Genomic DNA, 14,300 nt, shown 5'->3' on the forward strand with positions numbered 1-14,300 from the left:
CTCACCCGCTTGCCATTCATATTTTTAAGCAACATATCAAAAAGGAAATGACAAACATTCCACATTAATCAAACTACAATAACTTGTTTGGATTGGCATGATTTCAGATAAAATAATTTGCTTCACAAATTCCAATCACCTTTTTATCTTACATACATCACATCACAAAAAATACTGCAATAATTATCTCAAATAAATCATCCAAATAAACTCCTATCCAAATTTAAACTTCCGAATAGCCAAACATCAATCAAACCCATCAACTGTTTCATACTATACCATCAAAAGAATGAAGTCCTGTACTTTGCCACATCAGTCAAACTATTTCAAGCCCCATCAACCATTTCATGCTATTGAAACTTCTTAATAGCCAAACATCAATCACATCCATAATGAAGTCACGCACTCTACCATAATGGATCCAAATCATCAATTAAAAAATCATAAAAATGGCGCCAATCAACTACTCCCTATTCATCCGCCTTGCCGGCTCATTTTAGTCGAATCTAAATAAATAGCTCGCACTCCCTTTTGGATTTACGTGCCGCTTACGTTAGCCACTCGCCTTCCTTCTCCCTACACCAAAAACGTCGCAGCTTTAATAACAGCGACCCTTATCCCTTCCCATACTTCCGTCTCTATCTTCTTGCTTGCTTCAGAAAATTTCCTTTGAAAAGAAAGAAAAAAAACTTGCTCCAGAAAAAGAAAAAAATAAAAATAAAAAACTATTTTATTGGTCGTCACCTTTGGAAAGCGTGCCCGATTTGGCCACCAAATAATAACAGAAAAAATATATATATTATTTTGATTGCCTAAAACGACGTAACAGAAAATATATATTGAGATAGTTCAAGAATTCGAAAAGTTTTATCTCTTTCTTTTATTTTAGCTCGGTGAAATTTTTTTTTTAGTTGTAGAAAAATGAGTTTGGAGGAATCATCGTCGACGGCCGAGCGGCGGCTGAGAGCGATTCAAGGACATCTAATTTCAGCCGCCGACGGTTTGAACTTGCGGCAGATCCACAAGAATGAGACCGCTGGTGAATTCGTTCATGGTAATCTATTTTTCGATTTATTCTGTTATTTTTTCTTTGTTGTTCATTGTAAAAAAAATTTAAATTTGTTTATTTACGCAGTAGAAGTTTGCTTGTTGGTTAGTAGTGGTGGTGGTGGTTGTAGTTGAAGTTTCTAATGCGTCCGGCAATGCATTAATGTCGAAAGTTGTTTAACGGTAATGATTTTGGTTTTCGTTCTTCTTGTTTGAATTGGCTATCGGTATTGATATAGTGTCGTCTGAAGATTGTCTGAATTTATTGTTAAACCAGGTGACAAACTGTTTAACTTATTGTTTAAGATGATTTAATTGAGGATGAATTTATCTATTTTGGGCAATGAGAATTAAAGATATCAAATTTCTGTTTTTCTGCTTTTCTTTTGAAATCAAAGTTTGAACTTTGATGCAATTGTTACGTTGTAATGAAAAGCAAAAGGGTCTCTAAAGAAGTTATTTGGAGCCTCCAGACCGAACTTGGAAGGTAGGGAAATTTTTTGTTCTTGTATGCTTGACTTTGTTCTTTAGAAAGAAGTTTTTGGTATTGGTTTGGATAATAATTTCTTTGGTTGAAAAAGGAAAGGAACACCAATAACTGTATTGTCATTTAATTTGCTGCAGTAAATAATGATAGATTCAGAGTATGGTCAGAACACCTACAAAATGTTATATGGCTAAGTCATGAATTTTTAAACTCAATACGACAAAAATGCTTTGGTTGAGGACTAAAATAAAAGATCTTTGTGGCTATTGCAGCTATTTTTCGCTTTTTGTGAGTGTCCGTTATGCTTAGTTTTCAATGATTCATATCATATTAATTTACACTTGAAAGATGGTTTGAAAACTTGATCAGGTCAGGGATATAGTGTAGTTCTACCTGAAAAATTGCAGTCAGGCAAATGGAATGTATACAGGTCAGGTTTCTTGCATATGAATTTTTGAAATGCTCCCTGTCATTTTCGTTCAGTTCACTAAGTTATTGATCATCACAGATCTGCATGCTCGCCTCTGAAGCTTGTTACTAGGTTCCCTGATCATCCTGAAATTGGCACATTACATGACAACTTTGTGTAAGATCATTTTATACTTCTCTTGCAGTTTAGTAATATGCTTCTTCAAGTTTGATGTCTTTCATGATTTTCTGGTTTTGACTTTTGCTTGCTCAGGTGTCTTGCCAAAATTTATCCTTAACCAAGTTTGTCTTAATTGGTTCTCTTCATTTTGTGTGCTCAGATATGCCGTTGAATCGTTCCAAGATTACAAGTACTTGGGTACTCGAATTCGTGCAGATGGAACCATTGGAGAGTAAGTTAGCTTGGGAATAACATTTTTGAACATATCAGTATAGATACTTGATAAGACTCCTGAGAGTAATTTGAATTGACCTGTTGCATTGAAGGTACAAATGGATGACATATGGTGAAGCTGCCACTGCTCGATCGGCAATAGGTTCTGGGCTTTGCAATCATGGAATACAATCAGTAAGTTAAACATTTTCTTAAACTTCTGTAATGTTGATGGACCCGTACCAGAATTTAATCTTGATCTTTGTCTTTACAATGGTTCCCAGTTTTTTTGCCTATTTGTTGTGGCCATGTTTGCATGCCACATTTAGCTACACATAGATTTTGTTTATTTTGGTTATTTGATGTTATATATAAATCAAGATTACTTTTGGAATTGTTTCGTGAATTTATAAAGTAATCATTGCTTATTGGTTTTTCATGAACAGGGATCCTGTATTGGACTTTACTTCATAAATAGACCAGAATGGCTTATTGTGGATCATGCTTGCTCAGCATATTCGTATATCTCAGTTCCTTTATATGACACTCTCGGTGTGTAGTTGTCCATCCTTATAACTCTTTTTGGTCTGATGAAGGCTGTTGAACTTGCAAAACTTTTTCCCTTTCTTCAGGTCCAGATGCTGTTAAGTACATTGTGAATCATGCTTATGTACAGGCCATTTTTTGTGTGCCAAGCACTCTGAACACAGTGAGTTTATAATTCTTTTCTTATTGTTTTAAAAAATGCATATTTAGCTCTTATAGGTTACCTGTTTATTCTGTTGTTAAAATCATTCAGTGACAAATACATCATGGGGCCATAGTCTACGAGTATTATCCATCGTACTCGTTATGTAGTGCAGCACAGAAAGGGTTGCATCCATTTATTGACTTCACTTAGTTGGATTCATGAAACTGCATGAGTTTTTAATGGGAAGGGTAGCCAACATGTATGCAGTAATAGGTGTCCTGAAATGAGGAACTGTTAGGTCATGACCTTTGTGGGTGTTATTTCGAATTATATTATTCTTAATTGCACATTCTGCACTTACTAGTAAACTTATAGATGTAAATCCAAGTCTCAGTTTCTGGACAGCAATGAGTTTCAGATTCTGATCTCTTCGACAATTTATCCCAGATTGAATTAGGAGATAAGCTTTGCAAGTATGATGCATTTATGATCTGCAACTCCCTTTAAACAGATAGCTGTTCTAGGCTTCTAGTGTAATTAACTTATATCTTGTTTATTGAACCCAGTCGCCTTTTTCCTTCTACTTTTGTGTCAATGTTGAATCCCACTAAGACTTGAAATTGGCCTTGTATTTATTTTCCATCTGTTTCAAATGTGAAATCCAGTTTAAAACTTAATATATATATTTTGACGAGCATGTCCAAATATTTGATATACATCTGATGCTTCTTTTTGAATGCTGGCAGTTGTTGAGCTTCTTATCTGAGATTTCATCTGTACGTTTAATAGTGGTATGTACTTCTACATCTTCTTGTCAAATATATGATTATCTTTTCTAGCAGACCAAACTTTGTTGTTTTCATTTTTTTTAATACTATATTCCATGATATACAGGTCGTAGGAGGGGTAGATGAGCATCTCCCATCTCTTCCTTCAACATCTGGAGTTAAAGTTATTTCGTATTTAAAACTACTTGATCAGGTAGTTGAAAATTGTTGTCAGTGGTGGTCTGTATCAACATTTTTTATATTCTTTTGCTATGTTGTTTGGCTGCATGACTTTGTTTTGAGGAATAATGAGGCTTGGACGCTCTTTGCTTCTTGAATTTTATTAGTAATAATGGTGACACTTATTCAAATACTGAAGGGGAAAAACAAATTATATAGCTCTCTTTTGTCATGTCTACTGAATGGTGATACGTTTTTTTTAATAAACTTAACTCACAAAAGAATAAGTGAATTACACAATCAAGTTCGACTCTGACCTTTGCTTCATCAGTTCCCACTTCATTGTAAAGCAAGATTCTGTATATCAAGCTCTTATTTTTGGTTCAAAGTACAGAAATTGTGATACATAAGAAGTTGACAATTTATATTTGGTGTCTTATGGAGAATTGAAAAAGGTGAAAGTTTAAAGAAATTTAAAAATTTGAGGCTGTCAAAATCTTACACTAATTTTTGTTGCTATTGATCTGGGTTTTAGTTAGTGGAAATTTATCTTTGCTTCAACTATCGTCTTTACAGTGCGTATGTCTTGTTCCCTCTGATATTCCCTTTGATCTCCCAATAGATTAAGGTGCATCTTTTTACAAATAAAATTTACCACTATGATAATCACAGATCATTTTTTTCCATGAATCTTGACTTTGTGGAATGGAATTGAAACGTTGCAGAAAGAATTAGGAGACACTACAATTATTCTTTACCTACCTTTCTTGCAAATGTGTTGAAAATAGAAACAATACAGGCACCTGCAGTAGCCCATTGCCTTACTTCTTATTATTATTTTTTTTGTAAATGTGTTGAAAATAGAGAAAGTACAGGAAACTGCTGTAGCGCGTTGCCTTACCCTTTTTTATTTTTTCCCTTCTGTTTATTGATGTAAAACTGAAATCCCCTTTCTCCTATTTTATAAACACTGGAAAAGACTTGAAGTTTTTCTCTTTTGGACGAATTTATTGTTGATAAGTTTGGACTTTCTTTTCCAGGGTCGTGGAAATATTCAGCCATTTTGCCCTCCCAAGCCTGATGAAACTGCAACTATATGTTATACAAGTGGCACTACTGGGACACCAAAGGTTGATTCTGTTTCTATAGTATTTTCTTCTGTGAGAATCTCACTGTGATTGATATTGTGCAAATTTAATGTGTTGTTTTTGTCTTTGTCATCCATGGAAAAGGGTGTGGTCTTGTCACATGCCAGTTTGATTGCAAGTGTTGCAGGCGTGAGTCTTAACGTCAAGTTTCATCCCTCTGACATGTGAGTTTTGTGCTTGGTTTATGATTTATACCCCTTATGTATGTTTCTACCAACAAATTGTTGCTTGTTCATTTCTGCAGTTATATTTCTTACCTTCCTCTGGCACACATCTATGAGCGAGCCAACCAAGTTATGTCAATTTATTTTGGTGCCGCTATTGGTTTCTATCAGGGGGTATGCCTGCATTATTTCCTTGTTCAGTTATAGACATTTGATATGGTTGACAGTTTCATTCAATGTAATATGTATGTATTTTCTTTTAAATTTTGACAAGCATTCTGACATCTAAGTGAAAAATGCCTACGTGGGAAGTTATAAGTTTTACCATAATCCGTGACCTTGAAGGAGCAAAAGAAAAAAGAAAGAGTATTAAATGAGAAAGAAATCAACAACCACAGGCAACTCTTCAGTTCTTGCATCCAAAACCATTTTGAGATCACCTGTAGTCCTTTTGGGTTAATTTTACTTGTTTTACGGTCTTTTCTTTCTTTTTAAATTCCTTACAGGTGATCTTGTCTACCCATGGACTCATTAAGTACCGACCTTGCCCACCTATTGTTTCTTATACAGTGGCCTTTTCATCCGAAATTAGATCTCAGATTTTGTGCTAAAAATATCGGGAGTAAAAATTTCTGTTCAGGTCAATGATCTACTTGCAACTTGAAAGAAAACAGGAACTGATATTTTACATGATTTAAAAACCAGAAAAACACAAACATTACAAATTCACATGGGCAAAAGGATTATGACTACTCATTTAAGAGTAGCGATAGCAAATTTCACTATTTTCTACTGCTTTGGTCATGTTCTTGTGAATTGCTTTTTTCTTCATGATCTCCCCAATTTTTTTTAATATGTTTCATTTAAAAATTGTATTCATGTATAGATATCTCATCAACATGCAGGACAATTTGAAGTTGATGGATGATTTGGCAGTTTTAAGACCAACTATATTTTGCAGTGTCCCTCGTCTGTACAACAGAATATATGCAGGGTATGTTTGGGCAAAGCTCTAATACATACATTGTGTCACTTTGTACCTTGATCTCTCAAATTTCCACTCAATTTGCCTATTGTAGGATTACAAACGCTGTAAAAAATTCTGGGGCCCTGAAGGAGAGATTATTTAATGCCGCTTACCACTCCAAGAAGCAGGCAATCATGAACGGTGTGTCCTGCAGCACTTCGAATTAAACTCCCTGAATTTGTTCTTTGTGCTTTTCAAACCCAGGCAGGAGTAATAGGTCACATGCATGTGGTGTTCACATGCTACATAATAATTTTCACGCATGGATGCTTATTGAATAGAAGATTAATGAGAATACCATAAGTGGTGTCTTAAATATGTGTTAATGTCTCTGCCTCGTTATTCTTGCTCTGCACTCATTTGTACTTTATTTAATGTTTCAGGTAGAAAGCCATCACCCATGTGGGATAGGTTGGTTTTCAATAAAATTAAGGAAAAACTTGGAGGTCGAGTCCGCTTCATGTGTTCAGGAGCTTCACCTTTGTCACCTGATATCTTGGAGTTTCTGAGGGTGTAAGTTGTACATATTACTTTGTAAGGAATATCACCATGACACATGTACGAGGGATCAACAAACAAATATAATTTATTACATGCATGTTGCAGATGTTTCAGCTGTCGAGTTATGGAAGGATATGGAATGACTGAGACATCCTGTGTCATAAGCTCTATGGATGAAGGTGACGTCTCAGTTGGTCATGTTGGTTCTCCAAATCCTGCTTGTGGTAAGTTTTCAAGTAATGAAAGCCAAAAAAACAAAAAAACTGTAATGCCTGCTGGTTTAAAATAAACCTGTGTTATAATTACATGTTGAAGTGTTTACCACAAACTTTGACTCTGTGAGGTAAACTGAAAAAGTTTTGTTGAAGCTACTATTTAAATTCTAGATTTTGGATTGTTAAATTACCAGTACCTGTAACAGCATGGTGCTGTCACAATGGTGGTGACCTTTGGAGAATAGTCCTGATATTCAAGCTTCAAGAGTTATCTTTGATTATTCCCGAGTCATGAATGGGGTTGGGTTTGTTCATATCTATTTCTGACATGTAAATGGTCATGTTTACTTATTCCTTAGTCATGAATCTTTAATCTTTTCATTACTTAAAAACTTTTCTTTCTTGCATGCTAATGGTCATTTTTTGCCCTTTTATAAATTGCATTTAGAAATAAAGCTTGTGGATGTTCCTGAAATGAATTATACTTCTGAGGATCAGCCTCATCCACGTGGAGAGATCTGTGTAAGGGGTCCCATTATCTTCCAAGGCTATTACAAAGATGAAATTCAAACGTATGTATCTTTTATGCAATACCTTGTGATTAATTTTAAGTTTTTCAATTAGCATAATCTTGACCTGATTCGTTGAATAGGAGGGAAGTCATGGATGATGAGGGGTGGTTGCATACTGGAGATATTGGGTTGTGGCTACCTGGAGGGCGCCTTAAGATAATTGATAGGTAATATGTCTTCTAAATTTTAAGATACTGGTTTTGAAATTGGTCCATGCATCATGGTCATAAATGAAGTGTGCTTAAATTCATGGGATAATTTCAGAAACCTCAGTGGAGGTTTCTAACAATTTCATTGAGCTCCCTTGAGGTTTTTAATATTACACTTACCTCCCCTGATGATAAACAATGACTATGATAACCTTCATAATTTTTCCAAAGACAAGCCATTGATAAAAAAGATAACAAAAAAAAGGAAAACAATTCTTCTTGACTAGGCCACACATTGCGACGAAATTGTTTCACCCATGGCCATTAAATCGTTACATTCTATCATTCAATAAGGGAAGAATCTTGGCTGTTTGAGTGGGGAAAAGGTAAGGATTGTGAGTTTTATGACTGATGGTTTGGTAGGCAATATATGGAAGAAACCTATAGAGAGGTAAACATTATAAAGGTAAGAATTATGATGGTAGATTTTGGCATCTAAAATAAAGAGTTTGTTCGGAAAAAGAAGAAGTGATAAGAGTTTGAAATTTTGGATGGATATAGAAAACCATGGGAAGGAAAACTCAGGACATTGGCTAAGTAATAAAACTCATAATTTTGTGGTATACAAGTGTAATCTTGATTTTTAAAATTTTTTAATGATTATTCATATTTTGAAAATTAGATGAGGGCAATTTTGGGCATTCATATACTTTTTTGGTCTTATATCATCAAGGTGAAACCCAAACCTATGTTCTAGGGGAGGTATGTGTAATTTTCAAAACGTGAGGGAAGCTGTCTAAAATTGTCAGAAACCTCAGGGGAGGTTTCTGAAATTATTCCTAAATTTATTATTTTTCAAAGATATCAAAGAATGTTTACAGTTGTGCTAATTTTTTCTGTGGACCCCGGATTGGCTGAAGAATAGCCAGATTTCTTCTAAATGGATTTTTAGTTTTGGAAGTACACAATATTCTCCATACTTTGTCAAATTCAACCTTTTACATGTTAATGAGAATAAGATTGATCATTGATTATTAATTTGGTTCTGAAAACAGGAAAAAAAACATATTTAAGTTGGCACAGGGTGAGTATATAGCTCCTGAGAAGATTGAGAATGTCTATGCCAAGTGCAAATTTGTTGCTCAGTGCTTCATATATGGTAAGGAGATGATTATTGGTGTGTAAATCTATTCAATATATTTTTGGTAAGCCTATGTTAATGTCTGCAGGTGATAGCTTCAATTCCTCATTAGTGGCTGTAGTATCTGTAGATCCGGATGTGTTGAAAGAATGGGCCACTTCAGAAGGTATCAAGGTAATTGACCTCTTGATTTTGTGTAAGAGATAATGAATAGAACTCTGCAATTGATGTCATTTAGAGTGGTGTGCATTTCTGTTGGCTATCAAATGGATAAAGTGGTTGTATGTGCTTATTGGACGTAGCAAGTCCTTAGCTCATGGGATCCTTGTCTACCATTTCTAATTTCAACCAAATAACTGTTGGAAGACATGTTAAAGTTTGTATCAATTTGATGGCTTGTTCCTTGTCTATAGAACATCTTAAGTTTGCTTATATCCTGGACCGTGGAATTCATCTGTTCATTTAGCCTGGAAGTTCGCCTAGATGAATACGAGGCATGTAATTGCTTCCTGTAATAAGAACCTGCTGGTACTTCGTGCTATTCCAGGGGCAAATTCATTGACTTTACCTATGGTATTTAAGAATGGAATTTAGACTCAACTTAAAGCCCTTCATTGCTTTTGATGTTTCTTAAAGTTGTAAATTGCCAATTGTGGTAATGATTAACCAAAGTTGACAATGTACTAGCTTCTCTTAGAAAAGCTGTTCTGAAGTGAATGACATATTTAAGGTGCTAACTTGCCTGATTATTTTAAAACAGCTTACAACCAGACAACCTTTGAAAGAGAGTGATCAGCATGGTAATTAATTTTTTTTTTAAGATGATTGATTTTTGAGATGACCTTTTATTTTTTGTCTTTTTTCCTTCACTAGATTGAATATCAAATATTACTTGGATCTTTTACAAGTTGATTTGTAAACCATTTTGATCTTTCATGCAGAAGCTGACTATGTTTAGCAATTATTACTTTTTAATTGCTTTCTTAGAAAAGCTGTTCTGAAGTGAATGACATATTTAAGGTGCTAACTTGCCTGATTATTTTAAAAGAGCTTACAACCAGACAACCTTTGAAAGAGCGTGATCAGCATGGTAATTAATTTTTTTTTTTTAGATGATTGATTTTTCAGATGACCTTTTATTTTTTGTCTTTTTTCCTTCACTAGATTGAATATCAAATATTACTTGGATCTTTTACAAGTTGATTGTGTAAACCATTTTGATCTTTCACGCAGAAGCTGACTATGTTTAGCAATTATTACTTTTTAATTGCTTTCCAGACCCATGAGCTGCCTGAGCAGACTGATTAGAGATTTCAAGTGGGAAGTTTGATTGGGGTAGTTTATCTGTTAAATGATCATGTGGATGTCAAGAAGAGCCACACTGACGAGAAACTTGCTATTTTCTGTCCCAACTAACTAAGTAGATTTAGCAACAGGCACCTGCAGCCTTTTGATTTCTGATTTCTATTCTATTTAGAACATAGTGACCTATTAAAACTGAGGGCAGAGAATGGTAGATATTGTGCTCTTATCATTGGTGGTTCTCCTGTGTTTGCTTAAGTGGCAAAGGAGCACATTGAAGAGGCTTGATAACGGAGTCGTACTTCTTGGGTCTAAGTCACTCGGCTGAATCACCTCTTAGTTTATTTACGAAGTTGGGGGCAGTGCGATACATTCTATTGCTTACCAGAAAAAGTTGAGGACAAGAATTTTCTTGGTGACCAGGCCTGGTGTAGTTCTTGTAAATCATTCACAACTGTGTGATACTCTGCAATATAATGGCTTTTCAATATCCATTGAGATTTTGATTGTTTGCATCCAATCTGAAATTGTGTCTTTCAGTTTGAAGATTTGGCAGAGCTATGTAATGATCCAAGAGCAAGGGCTGCTGTTCTAGCTGATATGGATGCTGTAGGAAGAGAAGCTCAGGTAGTAACTTTAAATAAGGAAGTTTTTCTGTCGACTTTCATCTAAGATTTGGTGTTACAGATTTGATTGCTAACCCGTCAATAAATGCTTACCTCTTATATTGAACAGTTGAGGGGTTTCGAATTTGCAAAAGCAGTCACTTTATTTCCTGAGCCTTTTACTTTGGAGAATGGCCTTCTCACCCCGACGTTTAAGGTAACTGTCCCTTAGCTTCTCACTTCGTTAGGACTCGTAAAACTTAAAACCAGTGAGATTGTTATTTCATAGACATCGACGGTGCCTGCTATGTACCATGCTTCCATCGTCGGTTACACATGAAGATGAGCATTATTACCTTTACTGATTCGTTATTCTGCATGTCAGGTAAAGAGGGCCCAAGCAAAGGAGTATTTTGCAAAGGCAATATCTGATATGTATGCATCGCTTTCTACCTCTGATCCCACTCCACAAAGTGCTTTATGAACATATATTAAAGCATAAAGAGGCTTTGCTTTGCTGTATACTAACACTTTTCTTTTCTCCTTCAAATCAATAAGCCAGATGATGTCAATTGTTGTTGTAATTTAAGCTGGCAGAGCAATTTTATGAGCTCTCTTGCAATTTTTTGTATAATGGGGGACCTAGGCCATAATTCATCTCGGTTCCCTATCGTAGTTAGCTGCTGTAGAACGAATATTTTTCCATAACTGATAGTACTGCTGTAACCACGCATCCCATCTTTTAGCATCCAGACGGGCACAACTATACTGGTGACAGATATTTGGTTTGTTAAGCTACAAATTTATAATTGCCAAATGAAAGAAATAATTTATGTGAACATACGTAGTTTTCGCTTTTCTTCTTCTGGCTGTTTGAACTGTTACAATTTTGACTTGACACAAAGTTTTGCGCCATGTTTCTGAACTTCATAGTAAACACGTAGACAGCAGGCCTCAAACCTCTTGGGAGAGAATGCTAATCAATTTGATTGATTGGATTGTTGTCAGATGAAAAAGGAAAAAAGTAGTAGTATAGCGGAAAACGAAAGAGACTTTTGTTTTTCTTTTTCTTTTGAAGCTTTGAACATCTTTATACTTCCTTTAAAGGCAATATGTAGGGATGATAACGGGTGCGAGTGCCCGCGGGGCGAGTTGTAGGGATTGGGTGCCCGCGGGGGTAGAAATGGGACGGGGTGGGGGCAAAATATTTTCCCCCACCTTAAAATGGGGTGGGGGATTGCCCCATCCCCCATCCCGCCCCCCGAAAAATATATATATATATATATATATATATATATATATATAGACACACACACAAACATACACACACACATAAAACAACCCTAAATTTCCTAAAACTGCTCCTTCACATTATCTGCCGATTGCCGCACGGTCTGGACCTTCCACCCTCTTTGTTCTGCGTTCTTCTTCACGCTTTGCTTTCATCCGCTCTTGAATCGTTTCTAGGTTTGCTCCCTTATCATTCTTATCTTGATAGATTAATGAAGCACACGTGGTGAATAAATGATTGCATCTGTGTCAATCCCTTTGCCGTGGTGCTTAAAGCTTAAGATTCCATTTTTGCCAAATTTTGTCAATTCCTTTAGATGTCTCTTTCCTTTGCCGTGGGCCGTGACACTTAAACTTCCTTTTGTTTTTCTAATACTTCATGTTTAGGTTGCTGGAGATTAAGAACTACCAATTGTAGTTTTGCTATTTGATTTTTCAGCTGATTTCCATCGTTTCACAAAATCATCCCGTTGTTTCTGGTCTTTTCTTTTGACTTGGGTTGGTTCATTTTGGGCATTTTTTTATGGGTAGATTGAGAACTCTAGCTAATGGAGTTTGATTTATTGTGCTATTTGCTTTTTTTGTGATCAGTCCATTTATTGTGCTATTTGTTTTTTGAAAAAATCGTCCAAAACGTCCCTCACATTTTGTAAAATAACTTTTTTCGTCCCTCACTTTTAAAAGTGTAATTTTATGTCCCTTATATATTCAAATCGGTTAAATTTAGTCCTTAACTAGGTTTTCGATCATTTTTTGGCCGGAATCCATCATGTGCAAGATACGTGATCATTTTTTAAGGGTGAATTTGTCAAATTATATTTTACATAATCTGATCTATAGTCCTCCACATTTTATAAAATAAAATTTTTCGTCCCTCACATTTTATAAAATAATTTTTTTCATCCTTCACATTTCACAAAATGAATTTCTCCATCCCTCACATTTCAAAAAATGAAAATTTCATTTCTCACTAATTATGTGTGTGAATACTTTTTTTTAAACACATGTATATGTCTATTTGATTTTATTTAATAATAATAGCATAAACACATGTATGTAATTAGGCCCAACTTGTGGGCTATCTTCTCTTTTTGTATGATTATGACTAATATTTACCAATAGAACCTTAATTTGCATATTCTTATTGTATTTTGACCGAAAATAACTTTATTGGGCAACTTGACAATGAATGCAAGATTTTTTACTAGCTAATACCAGATGAAATCAAATGATCACGTATAATATATGGTATTCATATTGTTAAGTGAAATCAAATAGACACGTACATATATTTATGCTATTCGTATTATTAAGCAAAATCAAATAGACATATACATGTGTTTAAACAAAATGTATTCACACACATATTTTTTTTTTGAGGGTTTCCCTCACACACATAATTAGTGAGGGATGGAAATATTCATTTTTTGAAATGCGAGGGATGGAGAAATTCATTTTGTGAAATGTGAGGGATGAAAAAATCATTTTATAAAATGTGAGGAACGAAAAAATTTGTTTTATAAAATGTGGAGGACTATAGATTAGATTATGTAAAATATAATTTGACAAATTTACCCTTAAAAAATGATCACGTGCCTTGCACGTGATGGATTCTGGCCAAAAAATGATCGGAAACCTAGTTAGGGACTAAATTTGACCGATGTGAATATGTAAGGGACATAAAATTACACTTTTAAAAGTGAGGGATGAAAAAAGTCATTTTACAAAATATGAGGGACGTTTTGGACGATTTTTCCTTATTTTTTTGTCTTTGTAGATTTCTTATCACAATGAACCAGTCCAAAAATGTAATTACATCTGAACAGGGGGATAATTCATCAACTCCACAATCAATGAATGTTGAATCAATTTACTTGACAAATGCAGTAGAAGAAGATGAATATGAAATTGAAGGAGGAAAAAGAAAATTAAATCGAAAGTTTGGGCAAATTTTGATAGAGAGAAAGGTGAAGATGGCATTTTTTATGGTGTGTGCAAGTATTGTAAAAAGAAATACAAGATAGGTAGCACTCATGGAACCAGTACATTGCATGATCATTACAAAAGGTGTGCTAAAAGGCCTAAACAAGATATTAGGCAAATGTTACTTCGAAGTGGTAGTAAAAAGAATGATGGCAAACAAGAATTACACAATTATGTGTTCGATCAACAACAATCACACCATGAATGTCAGGGTTGCTTTATCAAGTGA

The 14,300-nt window shown here is 34.9% G+C and overlaps 1 protein-coding gene across 1 annotated transcript; it reads left to right on the forward strand.

Annotated features, from left to right (window-relative positions):
- The first annotated feature begins 791 nt into the window (after positions 1 to 791).
- Positions 792 to 11,639, forward strand: LOC113732832 (long chain acyl-CoA synthetase 6, peroxisomal). The gene is made up of 23 exons (XM_027258820.2): positions 792 to 1,054; positions 1,904 to 1,964; positions 2,043 to 2,120; positions 2,284 to 2,355; positions 2,450 to 2,531; positions 2,783 to 2,888; positions 2,969 to 3,045; positions 3,774 to 3,818; positions 3,922 to 4,008; positions 5,015 to 5,104; positions 5,207 to 5,286; positions 5,367 to 5,460; positions 6,192 to 6,280; positions 6,366 to 6,454; positions 6,697 to 6,826; positions 6,920 to 7,038; positions 7,478 to 7,601; positions 7,682 to 7,768; positions 8,806 to 8,909; positions 8,980 to 9,065; positions 10,734 to 10,820; positions 10,929 to 11,015; positions 11,184 to 11,639. Exons 1-23 carry the CDS (start codon positions 922 to 924, stop codon positions 11,280 to 11,282), a joined length of 2,106 nt encoding a protein of 701 aa, XP_027114621.1. The 5' UTR covers positions 792 to 921; the 3' UTR covers positions 11,283 to 11,639.
- The last annotated feature ends 2,661 nt before the right edge of the window (positions 11,640 to 14,300 follow it).

Source organism: Coffea arabica, chromosome 2e (genome assembly GCF_036785885.1).
Source record: "Coffea arabica cultivar ET-39 chromosome 2e, Coffea Arabica ET-39 HiFi, whole genome shotgun sequence".
Taxonomy (NCBI): domain Eukaryota; kingdom Viridiplantae; phylum Streptophyta; class Magnoliopsida; order Gentianales; family Rubiaceae; genus Coffea; species Coffea arabica.

What these genes read in the sequence shown, in the direction of transcription:
- LOC113732832 (XM_027258820.2), top strand. Translation starts at nt 922, where the DNA reads ATGAGTTTGGAGGAATCATCGTCGACGGCCGAGCGGCGGCTGAGAGCG. An exon ending in TCCTTTATATGACACTCTCG is followed by an intron (nt 2,889 to 2,968) that starts GTGTGTAGTTGT and finishes CCCTTTCTTCAG; the next exon opens with GTCCAGATGCTGTTAAGTAC. An exon ending in TTCTCACCCCGACGTTTAAG is followed by an intron (nt 11,016 to 11,183) that starts GTAACTGTCCCT and finishes TCTGCATGTCAG; the next exon opens with GTAAAGAGGGCCCAAGCAAA.